Below are 14548 nucleotides of genomic sequence, written 5' to 3'. Positions count from 1 at the left end.
GAGGGTATAGCTCAGTAGCTGAGTGTGTGCTTAGCATGCACGAGGTCTTGGGTTCAATCCCCAGCACCTTCACTTAAAATAAATAAATTAATTAAATATATAAGTAAATAAACCTGATTACTGCCCCCTGCAAAAAAAGGAAAAAAAAATTTTTTAAAGTCAATATTGAATCATTATGCTCTACCACTGAAACAAATATAATGTATGTCAACTAAACCACAATTTTAAAAAGATAGTTTTATAACTAAAATTTTTTTAAAGCAATGAAGTAAATGAAAAAAAAATGTCAATTTAGTGGGGAGGGGATAGCTAAGTGGTAGAGCATGTGCTTAGCATGCACAAAGGTCCTGGGTTCAATCCCCAGCACCTCCATTAAACAAACAAGCAAGCCAATTTAAGCGTAAAAGCATCTTAAGTACTTCTAGGAGTCTCCAGTATCTCTTACCTGAAAGTTAAAACTTACTCACTATCTAGACCCAAATGAAAAGTGCCATAGCAACTTGGCATTTCAGAAGGCACACTGTACCTGGAGCTTCTCTTTGTTGCTTGTCCGGATAATTGATGTCAGAATGTCTGGTAAAGCTTCCCTTGGAAGATTATCTAAAAGACGTCTCAATTTAGCAACTGCAGGGACAGACATATCCAACATTTCAACCAACTACAAGGGAAAAAAAAAGCCTTTCTAATTAAATCTGGCATTATTTGTAGATTTAAAAAATCAGACCATCATCTAAGTTTAATGTTTGGGCCTCTGAGAAAGTATTTGTTTTTGAAAGATCACCGATTATTATATCCAGGCATTTTTACCCACCTCAGAGGAAAAAAGAAGTACTTTTAAAATGTCAATCATGATGAAAAGCAAAAATGGCTCAAAAATGGATAACATTAATATTTATAAAAGGTTTTGTAAATTTGTGATTTTATATTATTATGATTTTGAAAAAAATCAAAATTTATAGAAAAGTTGCGATAGTAAACTCCTTCCCCCAATATTCTTCCCCTAAACTCACCAACTGTTAGCATTTTGCCACATTTGCCTTCTCTCCCTCTCTTTTATACACTCACACAATTATTGCTGAACATTTTAGAATAAATCGCAGACATCATGACCTTTGTTCATAAGAACAAGGGCATTCTCTTACACAATCAGTATAATTATCCAATTCTGGAAAGGTAACAAGGTTAAGGCTATTATGTTAACCAATCAGTACCGAAATGCTGTTGTTTTTTTTTTTTTAGCAGAACACTGGGTTAGCTAGAATCTGAGCACTATGAGTGATCTTTTTTAAAACAACTTCTAGGGGACATCCTGGAGCTACGACAGATTAAGCTCAAGGCAAGCTTTCAGTAACTGTGATAGTCACTGGGGCTGCTGACAGAGTCCCCTGTCCTTTCGGGCACATGGTAGGGGGCTGCTCTTTCTCACTTCTGAACACAGATGTGGCTGTGGGTCTTGCCTTCAACCATGAAACATGAGGGGAGGTGACAGTTCCTTCTGGCCAGAAGCATTAAAAGCCATTGAGAAACATGCCACATTTCCTCTTCCTTCTTCAGCAATGACGGAAGCATGTTTTAAAATGAAGCTTCAACCCACCTGGGTCCCTATGTGACTTCTACTCGGGAGATCATTGCCCCTAGTTTTAGGCATGAAGTGCGGGTGAGGAGTACAACTTTGTCGCCTTATGTGACTGAGATTTGGGGGTACTTAACACAGCAAAACTTAGCCCGTACTGACTAACTCACAATGTACCGAATCCTCATACAGTCACTCGAACGAGATTTCATATGCCAGTAATAACCAAACCTCCCTAAAAGCACTGTAACCTTGGAAACTGTTACCTGCCTACAGCCAAAAGAATGAAAGCATAATTTTGATGAAGCTGTTCTGGTGTGGGGGAAGTAGATAACAAAACTAGAAAATGCTCCTAAAAAAATAGAGTAAAACAGTTAAAATTCATTCTCTGAGTATTTATTGAGTACAAACTATTTGTCAGACACAACATAGTGCTCAGTACAGGATGGCTAAAGCAGGGGTGAATTCTAGTTTGGGAGGGGAAACAAACCCATAAGACACATTTCAATACAATGTGATAAGCATTATGTTAAAAGGGATGTTTAAATGGTTGTGGAGACACACGCAAAGGAGCATTAACAATCTACAGGAGCTGGGAAAGCAAAAATCAAATATAAAAATTCAAAGAAGGTGGAACACTCCCAGAAGAGAGAACAGAAGGAAAAATCACAGAAACGGGAAATAAAATGTGACGCTCTCTGCTGTACAGTGTGGGTAGAACCTTAGGTATAAATGGAAGTAACTAGAGGTGTGAAGGGCCTTAATGTTATACTAAGAAATGTGAACTTCATCCTAGAGCTATTAGAGTCTCTTACTCACAGGAGAGGGATGCTCAAAGATTACTGAGAAAGGACTCCTGAGCAGGTGGGTCAGGGAAAGAAGAAGCTAGAAGGAGATTAGTTAGGAAGCTACTGAAGAGGTCTACCAATGAGGGCTGTAGAAGCAGATGTACAAGGGGTTGGAGGAAAAGCATTAATTGGAAACAATCCTAAAGCCTAAGAAGAGAAATGATATAATTATGACATCCCGAATCAATGGAATTTATAAAAGTACTTAATATTGAAATTAGATATGAATGCCATTTGCAGCAACATGGATATCCCTGAAGAATGTCATTCTAAGTGAAGTAAGCCAGAAAGAGAAAGAAAAATACCATATGATATCACTGATATGTGGAATCTTAAAAAAAAAAAAAAAAAGGAAGAAGAAGAAGACAAATGAACTTAAATATAAAACAGAAACAGACTCACAAACAGAATACAAACTTGTGGTTGCCAGCGGGGAGGAGAGTGGAAGGGACAGACTGGGAGTTTGAGATTGGTAGATACTGACAGGTATATATAGAATACATAAATAAGTTTATACTGTATAGCACAGGGAAATATACACAAGATCTTGTGGTAGCTCATGGGAAAAAGAATATGAAAATAAATATATATATATATATATTCATGTATGACTGAAAAATTGTGCTGTACACCAGAAATTGACACAGCATTATAAACTAACTATAACTCAATAAAAAAATAGATATGGATCAAAAATCAAAACATAAGACTGAATAGGAACCAAAACCAGAAGAAAGCAAGAATTAAATCAGATGCATGATAGTAAAATTATGTTTCTTTCCAAAAATTCCTTTAATGTCATTGCAAAATCTTTATATGCTTAAAATTCTTCTGTTGATTCAAAGTGGGGAGAAATAAAGAACAAGAGAAAGAAGCCATGAAGCTGTGTCCAACAGGAGAACGAAGACCCAGGAGGATGACCCAGAGAAAGAGGCAAAGTCTATTTTCCCCTCTACCTCCTTCATTCCTAAACAGCATATTCACTGGCTCTGGTTCTTTCTTCAAGTAGGTTCTTCCTTTCAGCCCCAACAGCAGTTGTAGCTCCAAATTTTCTAGTTTTCCAATGTTCACCACACTTGAAATGCCACATCAGGTACAAATACAATCACGCTACGAATACCTGCCCTACATGCTTCTTAATGATCAGTTTACATGCTGCGTGACTCTCACAGATCCAGTTTCATCACTGGATTACATCAATAGATAAAATATTTTTATATATAAAAATATAGTTTATAATATATTTCAATAAGATTTGAAACAAAATGGGATGAGCTTTCTGTTCAATCTGGAGTTAACCAAAAAACTCAAACCTAGAATTAAAGAGCCCAATAGTCAATGCATGCCTAACCTGTGCTTCCTTCCCAGCATTCTAGATGGTCAAGGTTTAACCACACTTGAAATCAGTCTACCGCGGGCTTAACCTTCCACACTTATTACCAGTCACAGTGCGACTTTGACTTCTGAACCAACATAACCTGTATAATTTGATGCCTAGATAGTCTAGTGATAAATAGCTCTGTACAGTATATTAATATTTAAGATTATTTAGGTTTAATAATTATCTGGTATGGAGACCCTGGAACTTATAAGAAAAGCTCTAGAAATACTCTTTGGAAAAATTTTAGGAAGGGTTGGCTAGTATGTCTTAGGTACAATCCCAGACAATAGCAAATTGAAATGAGTATATTATAATACACTACTAAATCATTTAAACATATGCTGTCCTAAAAATTCGCCACTCAACGCATTCATCACATCTTAGGGCAACGAAGAGACCGAGCAAAATAGGGTTTTAAGGAATAACTTAAAAGCAACTCATCTGTACTGCGTATTTGTAAAACTCTTCTGAGAGTTCTCCTAGCTCCTCCCTGGTTTTACAGGTGTTGGGAAATTCCTCAAGCCGGTCCAACTGTTCCACATCAGCAACGGGATATGGCTTCTCTTTCACGACCTGTACAATCTGGAAACGGCATAGGCCTGTAATCAGCAAAGTATAGTGGGGCTTGGGCCAGTTACTGCCAACAACCTGGACCGCCAGTGCAGCTGTCCCAATCCTGAAAAACACACAGAACATCCGTGTTACAAGTGTTCGATACGGCAGAACAGAAACTCACCTCAAAACTGTTGCCTTTCTGAGAAATTCATTAAAAAACAAAGAACATCTAAAGTGGAAATGAATTATTTCTCCATTTAATTTAGCAGCTAGTACACAGCCTGATTAAGTCCCTACCATCTGCTACGGGGCCATCTCATTCTAATCAGCGCCTCTTTTAAGAATTAGGTAGAAATTCCTAAATATTTGGATTATTTAAGCATAAAAACGTAAGAGTAAAAGCAGTGGAGAATTACACAGCTCAAATTGTATTTGCCAACTAGGAATGAGGCAATCTTACACCACAATATATATTATTAGCACTTTAAACAGATTTATATATAAAGAGCATGATGTAAACCAATCTAAGAAATTCGTGTTCCAATACCAGCTCTGCTACTGACATCAAGCCAGGATTTTTACACAATCTATAAACCTCCATGTCTGCCTTATCACAAAGTGCCATCAAATCGGGGAATTAACGTGTATGCCCTTGAATTCTGAATTCCTAAATGTGGGGCTGAATATCAGAGGTCACACTGTCGTGGACTGAGGAGAGTTAACACAGACCTACATCTCAAGAAGGTATAAACCTAGTTCTCGACTAAGTGGTAATCGCCTCACCTAATACTAGTTGAACAAGTTTTCAGTCCTAGCTCCTTATCATGCAATGCTGACCCAATCACAAGTAAACTTAATGCACAGAAAGGAAGTCCCCTCCAAACTATGCCAAAGTTATACAAAACAGAAAGGCCAACAGTTAGAGGACACTTCCAGATCCCAAACTACAACGATATTTTCTCCCCTCGGCTGTAGGAAAGGTGGTCATTTCAGAAAAGAAACTGAAGTGAAAGTGACCAGAGCTCTCAACACCCTGGAAAACGGTGACACCAGGAAACTGCACTTGCCCGTCTCAGACACACTCAGGGTGGACACACTCGGTATGTGGATAATTTAGTGAGCTTGCTGACTTATGTGTGCGGTGAATTCTTGATTACCTCCTGTAGGTGATTCATTCATAGATTACCTGTAACCTTTGGCTTCCCTCTGCCACTCAGTCTGTTCTGAGCTGTGCATATCTTTCCTCATCACCCTTCCAGTCAGACCATGGGGATGGGGGATAAAACTTGATTTAGGGGGCAGGGTATAGCTCAAGTGGTAGAGCACGTGCTTAGCATGCACGAGGCCATGGGTTCAATTCCCACTACCTCCTTTAAGAACAAATAAACACTAAATAAACCTATTACCTCCCCCAACCAAAAAATAAATAAATATATTAAAAAAAAAACCTTGATTTAAACCATCATTTAAACCAAAAAATTAGGATGATGATTTGGTGGAAAGGAAAAAGATCACATACTTTAAAAATATGAAATGATTTGGCAGTTACATATTATTTTGAGTTATCTGTGTTGTGGCTCCTTGCCTTCAGTCACCAACCAACAGTGGATTTTCTCTCCCAGGGTCTGAAAACCAACCAGACGGCCTGAGGGAGTTAGCCATACCTCCCTAATCTAATCTAAACTGATCAGAGACCAACTGAGACTATAATTCACTGTAGATGACACAACAATGCTTACACAAATGCAGAAAGAGTTTACAGATCTGTCCACGAGAAGCATCAACAGACCAGAACCGGTTCCCCAGCCTAAGGCATTAACCAACCAGAAACCGAGGGGAAACCAGAGGCACAAATCCAAACCTCCGGACTAGGAAACACATTAAATTATTTGGGCTATGTCACTGATTACAGGTGAGACTGAAACTGAGTTTTCTTACAAAGCAAATAAAATACTTTTGCTAACTGGTGAAAGGAAAATGTTCCAAACTGAAAAGAGATAAAGGGGGATTTACACTATGCCTTTCCTCCTAATGAGAAAAAACACATAAAGGTTTTAAACATGTTAACTGGTTCTTAGTTTTAATTACTTATAGTTGACTTGAATGCACCCTATTTAAAGAAAAAACGTGATGGGTGAAATGATCAGATGGCTAGAAAGAGTATCTAGAGAGAGACATTTTGGGTAAAAGTTCTAGGGGAAAGGACTACGTTTAATGCTATTTTAGACAAGTTGTACTATTTGTTGGGCTCTAGGTTGTAAACATAAAAGTAGGTATGAAGTAAACAAATTATTCTATTAATCTAATACTTCCCTTCTAACTATGATCCATAAAAATGCACAGATTTCACATGAAGTTAAGTCATCTTTCTAAATATTCTAGTTCTTCTACCACACGCTTTACTAGGCATAACCAAAATCAACATCTTGATTTTGCAACAGCTCCACATGTATTAGAATCCCCATGAGTGGTGTTCTTTCCCTTTAAGTGGCAGCTCCACACCTTAATGACTGTGCTGTTTCACAGTTCACAGAATTTTTGAGATTCCTGAGAGCTACTTTTTGAGAGTCGTAAAGTTTTATTTTCATCCAAACAAAGTCTGACAACAATGGGTAAGATCTGTGTCATTTAGAAACCCAACTTAGATAATAAAAGAGTTCCAAAAGTATCTGAGAACCATCAGCTACCCTGGTGGGAAAACCTAAAAGCAGCACTACTGCAAAAAGCAGTTTTCCAAGAGGAGGTGATTATGTAGGTAGCTCAACTGCGGAGGATATATGCCAACCACCTTTCTTTTCTTTTCTTTCTTTTTTTTTTTTTTAACATTAAAGCCCTCCATTAGTCTTGCAACCCTTAATTGTCGGAGTCTTTTCTGTAATGGCGCTAGTTCAGTTCTGCCCATACTGAAAGAATAAAAGGCCCTCGTACTCCTTCCCCGACCGCCATTTGTGAAATCTACCTTTAAAACTACCCAGTCAGTACCTGTAACATAACACCATACATCAACTAAACTTCAATTTTTAAGTGTGATATTGTAAAATAAATACGTAAATTTAAAAAATGAAAACAAATAAATAAAACTACCCATTTAGGCAATGGAATAATGCCACTAATATACAGGTTTATTGCTCTGCAGTTTACAAAAGGCTTTCCAAAGTATTATTTCATCACACACCACCTTTGACCCCTGTGGGGAAGACAGCACTACCTCCTCAGCATAATGAGTAACTGAGACTCAAAAAGGGTAACAGGTTAGTTACCTGTAATTATAAGGATATTACACAGCAAACTGGGGACCTGAATTATTAAGACAAATTTTACTCTTTTCCCCTCACAATGGACAATATGAATTTGTACTTAAAAGAAGTATAAAAGCAAACACTATTAACGTGGCTTCTAAATAGCTGGGGTGCTGCAAAGCACAGCTGTTATTTAATACCCGATGCTTACATCTTAACATTCATGGAAGAGAAGCATTTCTACCAAAGCTCTGGAAGCAAAAGTTATGCACTTCTGGGAAAGAACCACTGAAACCTCTTTTCAGTTTTCACTTGGTTTCACCTTATCTTCCTGAATACCTGACGATGTTAAGCGAAATTTATCATCATGATTAATAATGATTTAGAAACAAGGAAGTGGTCTACTAGGATAGGCCTAAGTTCTACAACAGACGAGGCTTCTGTGACTATAAGAGTTTTGATTTTCACTCCTTTCTTGAAAGTTCATTTCTGAATTTAAGAAATTCTACTCGTAGACTTTCCTTAAAAAGAGTGAAGGCAGATGTAGAAAAATCGAAGCAGAGCTATTCGTTATATACTTGCTAATATAAAACATTAAATTTTAAAATGTTAGTATTATCAGGTAATATGTCAAGTGCTTAAGAGTGCTAATAGATACAGATAAGAGTAGGGCACGGACAAAGACTCAATCCAAATTATGAACTGGTGCACCTGCTACACAGAAAGCATTTTTTTTCTGTCAGACAAATGCCAATGAAACTAATTTGGGGTCTCAGAGATGAAGTAACCCAAAAATGAAGAGGAATGAGCTGTCAGCACTATGAGGAAATGAAGAATGCAAGGATACAAGACTGGAGGGCCATCTTGAAATGCATGAGGACAATGTTATCCATTTTCACTAAGAAAACAATGGGTCACCAAGGGGCCACGAAAAAGACAGTCCTGAGGTGGCACGGGAGCCAAATGCTACACCGTGGGGATAATCCAAAGCTCTTCCTCATAAAGACTCCTGGATCGGGCAACATGCCTGCACCCTGACATGCAGAAAGCATCTGTGCTGTTCAAAACCATGAAGGAAGTGGTTCAGGTAAGTCAACACCTGGCCCTGCCACTCTATATGACAAGGAGCACAGAGGAAACAAATTGCTTCTGCTGCTCCTCTTGAAGACGGAGGCATCTTCACCTGCATGGTCTGAAGGAAACGCGAGACAGGAGCGGAGCCCTCGCCTTCCTCCTGGGGTCCAACTACCACCCAGAAAAGCAGGTAATTGGAAAGGACAGATTTGGGTATTGAAACAGAATTATGGATAACTCAATATTTGTACTACTACCAGTTTTTCAATTTTTTAAAGTAAGAGTATGTAAAGGTCATACATATTAGAGAAAGAAGACATTAGAACCTAATACTAAGGAACTGCAATCTTTCTACACAAACTTTTCAAGTAGCGAACAGTATTTCTAGGATAACGAGATGGTCTGGTGGGTCCTTATGATGCTGAAATTCTATAAAGAATTTTCAATGTATGTTTTCTAACAAAAATGATTAAATTTTAACATTGTTATTCATTTAAAACAAAGGCAATATGAACAACAAGGACCAGATTATACTCAGATTATATCAGACCAGATTATACCAGATTTATATTCAGATTATATCATCTGAATATGAGTGATTACTTCCAAGCAGGAGAATTTAGTTGTTATTTTGGAGGGATTTACATAAAGTAAATTAAAAACCCTCCAAAATCTTGCCAGAATAATACCAACAAACAGTCACTCAAACCTGAAACATGACTAAACCTACTTTCGAAATTCACAGTGTACCAGTGGGTAAGTAGTAGACATAAAACAAAAAATCTAATCAGGAGCACTCTTGCCTCAACAGGCAACTAAGTGCCTGGGCACAGAAAGCAAAAAAACTATGGTAGAAATAAACAAAGGTTTAAGGAGTAGGGTCATATGTAGACAAACCAGAATCCAACACAATTTATTACAGTTTACTGAAACTTGAAAAGTATCTAATTCCACTCAAGCAATAAGCAAAGCAGATCAAATGGAAACCAAAATGTTTTCCATACTTGAGAAAAGCAAGGCTTTTACAGTGTGTACTAATGATGGACAATTATGGTTTGTTTTGTTTTGTTTTAGGAGGGGAGGGAAAGGCTACTAAATCTCCTTTGAGAATCTGATTAAAACTATGGACTCTCCTTTTTAAAAAAAATGGATATAATCACGATATTTTGGACAAAGACAAGACATTCCTCACCCTCCCGAAATCCATTCAGGGTCAGGTACACCTAATTTTAAGAGGATAACTGCAGGTGAATGAGGAAGGGGCTCTAAATTGAAAATTTCACAAGAGGTAGGGCGCTTGGGAGGTGAATTTGTTGAGAGCATACTATATACAGCATTGTCCAACAGAAACAGAATGTGAACCACATAGGTACTTTTAGTAGCCACATTACAAAGAAAAAAGAAACAGGGAAAGTTAATATTTTATTTAACCCCAAACAGCCAAAATATTACCATTCCAACATTTAATCTATTTAGAATCTATTTATTCACCAACATTTTTCATACTAAATTTTCAAAATCTGGTGTGTATTGTACGCTTCGAGCACATTTAGGGTGACAATCACCCTGGTTTGTCTGGGACACAGGGCTTGCAGTGCTAAAACCAGGACCATCCCTGGCAAAGCGGGACAACTGATCACTTCAGAGTATCAATTTGGACAAGACACATTTCAAGTGCTCTCAAGCCACAGGTGGCTGGTGGGCATAATACTGACAGTGCAACCCTTTATCCAGCATGAGGCAAAGCAGACCACACACGTGATTTCACTTAATCCTCATAACACACCTAGGAAACGGATGCTGCTGGTTTCTAAATGACAAATGAAGAAAAGAAACGGGCATAGGTTCGGCCTGTCACACAAAGTCACACAACTAGGGCCGTGGCGTGGGGTAATCTAGTGGTAAGCTTGGGGCCTAAGAAATGATAAGATATGAGAGGAGGAGAGATGAGAAGATAGGAAAGTTCTAGAAAGGGAGACAAGGGAAAATGTGAACAGGGAAGGCCTTCGAGGAAGGGAAACAGTACTGAGGGGAGAAGAGTAGGCAGGGAGTGTGGAATGAAGGCACCCTAAAGTTAATGAAGAGACGGTGCAATTTAGGATGGACAGGGAAAAGAGAACGCGCGTGAAGAGCAAGGATTTCAGTTACAAGACGGGGAGGAAGGGAAGGAAGAAAGGAAGGGAAAGAAAGAAGAGGGGTTGGAGAGTTAAGAGTCCAGGCCTCAGGCCTCGGAGTCTGAGGACCCGGGGGGCGGGGCGGGGAGGGGAGTTCACATCTGACTGCAAACAGCTAACGTGCAGCTGTCACTCCACGCATTAGCTCATTTAACGGTCACGAGGCATTCCTCTGTCACCCCTGCCTGGCACGTGAGTCGTCCGAAGAGGCCGAACCCCGCCGCGCGGCCGCCCCGAGCCCCGCGTCCCGGGCCAGGCCGGGCCGGGGTCCCGGGAGAAGGCCGCGCCGCCGCCGCCGCCGCCGCCGCCGCCGCCGCCGGGCCGCCCGGCCTACCTGTGCAGCGGCGGCAGGTCCTGCGCGTCGCTGGCCGGGTCGGGCGTGTTGGGGATGACACCCAGGATGGTGCTCTGTAGCGACGTGCCCTTGAGCAGGCGGCTCCGCACCAGCTGCAGGTTGCGGGCCGAGTCCACGCTAGTGCGCATGGTGGAGCCCGGCAGCAGCACGCCCTCGTGCGTGAGCAGCAGCGGGAGGCGGCTGGGGATCTGGATGGGGCTCACCGACGACATGGTGACGGCCCTCCGCGGCGGGGAACGGCCCCAGGAGCCGGACACACGGATACGCGCGGCCTACACGGCTAGGACCACAGCTGCGGTCCCGGCGCGCCGCCACTTCCGGTCCCGCCCCCTCCCGGAACGCCGGCCACGCACGCCGAAAACATGCTAAAAGAGGCGCACATCGCCCGTCGTGCACCTGCCCCCTCCCCAGCCGGCTCCCCAGCTTGCTTTCTCGGGAGGCACACTCAGCGCTGTGTGTGCCCAAGGATGATCCCGTGTAAATCACGTCCACTTGAAACGTTGTAACTTTCAATTCGAATTGATTGTAGATGTACACAAATGTTGCAAAAATATAGAAGGAAATGTCCATGTACCTTTCACCCAGCTTCCCTTGTAGTCGTTTTACATAATCACCGTTCAACCATAAAAACCAGGAAATGAACATTACTGTTATCTAATCTATAGACTTTCACAAATTTTGCCAGTTTTCTCACTAAGGTCCTTTGGGTCCAGGATCCCACTTTTCATTTGGTTGTGATAGCTCCTCAATCTTTTTTTTCCCCCTTTGAGACTCTGGTACTTTCTAAAAGTATGGGTCCATTATTTCGTAGAATGTCCCTCAGTTTGGGTTTATCTGATGCTTTCTCTAGGTCAACGTTATACATTTTTCGCAGGAAAACCACAGAAGTGATCTGGCCTTAGTGACACATGACGGTGAAATGTTTTACGGCTGGTGATTTTGGCCATGATTTCTTGAAGGTGGTATCTGCTGGGTTTCTCCACTTTAAGCTACTATGTTTCTCATCAGTAATAAATGCCTGTGGGGAGTTAATTCGTCACTTATTAATTGGAATTCTGTACAAAAAAGCTGCTCCTTCTCCCTCATTTATTTATTTATTCAATTATTTTTTATATTAGTATGGACTCATGGCTATTCAATTTTTTTATGAGTTATAATCCAATAATATTACATATTTTGTTGCTTGAATTTTTTTTCTCCAGATTTAGCCATGGGGAGCTAGCTCCTTTATGTTGGGACTGGACTTGGATTTGACTGTAGCTTGCAGAGGGAAAAAATTTCCCCAGCTATAAAGTCCAGCAATGCTCTCAGACTCCAGGAGGGAGTTCAATGTCCAAGTCAACAAGCATTCGTTGAGTGCAAAGTGCAAGGCCCTGGGCTGACTGTGGATGGGTAGAGGGCCTAATGTAAGGCAAGGGCCTACCCTCAAGCTCCTCTTGGCTGGGCAGCAAGGGCTAGGGGGCTGGAGGTGGGGGTCAGACCCCTGGACCCCGAGTCCGATGCAGGGCAGATGGAACTGTGTTTCCGCGTGTGCAGCAGGTGAGGGAAAGGAGAAGGCAGGTGCCCTGGCCACTGTGGTGGAGACAGAAATGCAGGAACTGGGAGCCTGATGCCTAAAGCTCTTTCTCTGACACAATCCCACCTTTTATTTACTCACTGAACAAATATAGTTTGAATGCCTACTATGTGCTGGGTATTACTTTAGGCACAGAGATACATCAGTGAACATGACAGACAAGGTTCATGGAGCTGACAATCTAGGGGGAAAAACAAACAATAAGCAGGGAAAGTCCTTTTGGAGGGTGACACGTCCTTTAAATGGTCAGAGAAGGCCTCGCTGAAGAGCTTGTGATGGTCCCGAGCTGGGCACCGAGGAGGCAGCCGCGCTAAAGTCTTGGGGTGGGTGACTGAGGGTCGCTATTCCAGGCAGGGAGCCCGAAGCCTGTGGCTGGAATGAATTTAGGACGTCTGGGGAGCCTGCTGCCGGAATTTGCTGAGGTGGGGCTGGGGCAGGGCCGGGCTATAGAGCGAGGTTGGGGGACCGAGTCCGCTGGAGTGAGGAGTTTGGGTCCTACGCTATGCCCGGTGGTTTCACATTGCGGAAGAATTGTTCAGGCTTCTGTTCTCAAAAGGTCGTTTTGGCTGCTGTGGGGGGTCTGGAGCACGAGGGTTTCAGGTCAGGCGCCCGGAAGCCGGCTAGGAGGTGGTTGAATTTGTCCGGGCCGGAGGTGTGAGAACTTGGACCCGAAGCAGTGGATCAAGCTTTGTCTGAGTGTACCTTCACCAGAGTGTGCTGGCGGATTGGACGGGACGAGGGGAGGAGAAACCGATGTCAAGGGACCCTGTCAAGGGTATCTTTCCAGACTGGGGCCTGAGCCACTAGGACCTAAAGAGAAGCCGGCTGGTAGCAGAAGATTCTGGATCTACTCAGCAAGCCCTGGACCACCTCTCTGGATGGTACTGGGCACCCTACCCTGTAATAGGCACTGGGGGTGATACTGAGATACAAAATGCACCTCCCAGGTCCAGGAGAGCTTATCTTTTCATCAAAGCCTCTCCAAGGACAAGGGGGAAGGGCCCTTTTTTTTTTTTGAGGCTCCCAGTGTTTTAACAAAGAACTTCAAAAACCATCTTATAAACCTTGTAGTGTATTTTTTTTAAATATTATGTTCAATGCTTTTAATATACACTCCTCCTGACCACAACCAACAATAGAAGAGTTCTACTGCACTGTAGTGGTGTCTTAAGGGAACAGGTCCACATTTAAGTTGATTGCTTTTGGGGGGTTTATTTTTTGGAGGTACTGGGGATTGAACCCAGGGCGTGGTACATGTTAAGCAACATTCTACCACTGAGCTAGCTATACCCTCCCCCTACATTGCTTGATGAGCACCTTCTTTCAATCCTGTCTAGTCTATCCTATGATGGAACGGCAGCCCACTTGGGAAAGCATCACAAATGAAAATGTGAGGTCTTCTGTGACCAGGTCACTTTCCTGGCTCCTTCTTTGACCGGCTCCACATCTACTACATCATTTATCCACTTGGCACTTACTAAGCACCTGCTGTGTGCTGGGCACTCTTTTGATTCACGGCTACATCAGTGAGCAAGAGGCACAAGGCCCCTGGTTTCAAAGAGCTTACATTCTAGCGAGGTAGACAGAAAATAAATAAGCCCCCAAAGTGATAAGGAAATCTAATAGGAAAATATGTCAAAAAAGCTAGAGACAGGAGAACATTAGGGAGGGAGGTCTGGGAAGGTTACCCCGAGGAGGTGGTGTCTGAGCTGATACCTGAATGAGAACTGCCACGCTCTGCAAGGAGCTTGAAGAAGGTTCTCAGTAAGAGAT

The 14548-nt window shown here is 41.8% G+C and overlaps 2 protein-coding genes across 2 annotated transcripts in view; one reads left to right on the top strand and one right to left on the bottom strand.

Annotated features, from left to right (window-relative positions):
* LONP2 (lon peptidase 2, peroxisomal) overlaps positions 1-11523 on the bottom strand; it is an 82234-nt gene extending 70711 nt beyond the window's left edge. Inside the window, exons 1-3 of the mRNA XM_072967309.1 lie at positions 11179-11523; positions 4246-4478; positions 527-660 (exon numbers count right to left, since the gene is read on the bottom strand). Coding sequence (XP_072823410.1) covers positions 527-660; positions 4246-4478; positions 11179-11411 — 600 coding nt within the window. The 5' untranslated portion in view covers positions 11412-11523. The remainder of the gene's footprint in view (positions 1-526; positions 661-4245; positions 4479-11178) is intronic.
* Positions 8735-14548, top strand: part of ABCC11 (ATP binding cassette subfamily C member 11) — a 66560-nt gene continuing 60746 nt past the window's right edge. The window contains exon 1 of the mRNA XM_072967318.1: positions 8735-8860. The gene's annotated coding sequence lies outside the window, so the exon portion shown is untranslated. The remainder of the gene's footprint in view (positions 8861-14548) is intronic.

This window comes from Vicugna pacos, chromosome 9 (genome assembly GCF_048564905.1).
Source record: "Vicugna pacos chromosome 9, VicPac4, whole genome shotgun sequence".
NCBI lineage: Eukaryota > Metazoa > Chordata > Mammalia > Artiodactyla > Camelidae > Vicugna > Vicugna pacos.
This window is presented reverse-complemented; position numbering and strand designations above follow the sequence as displayed.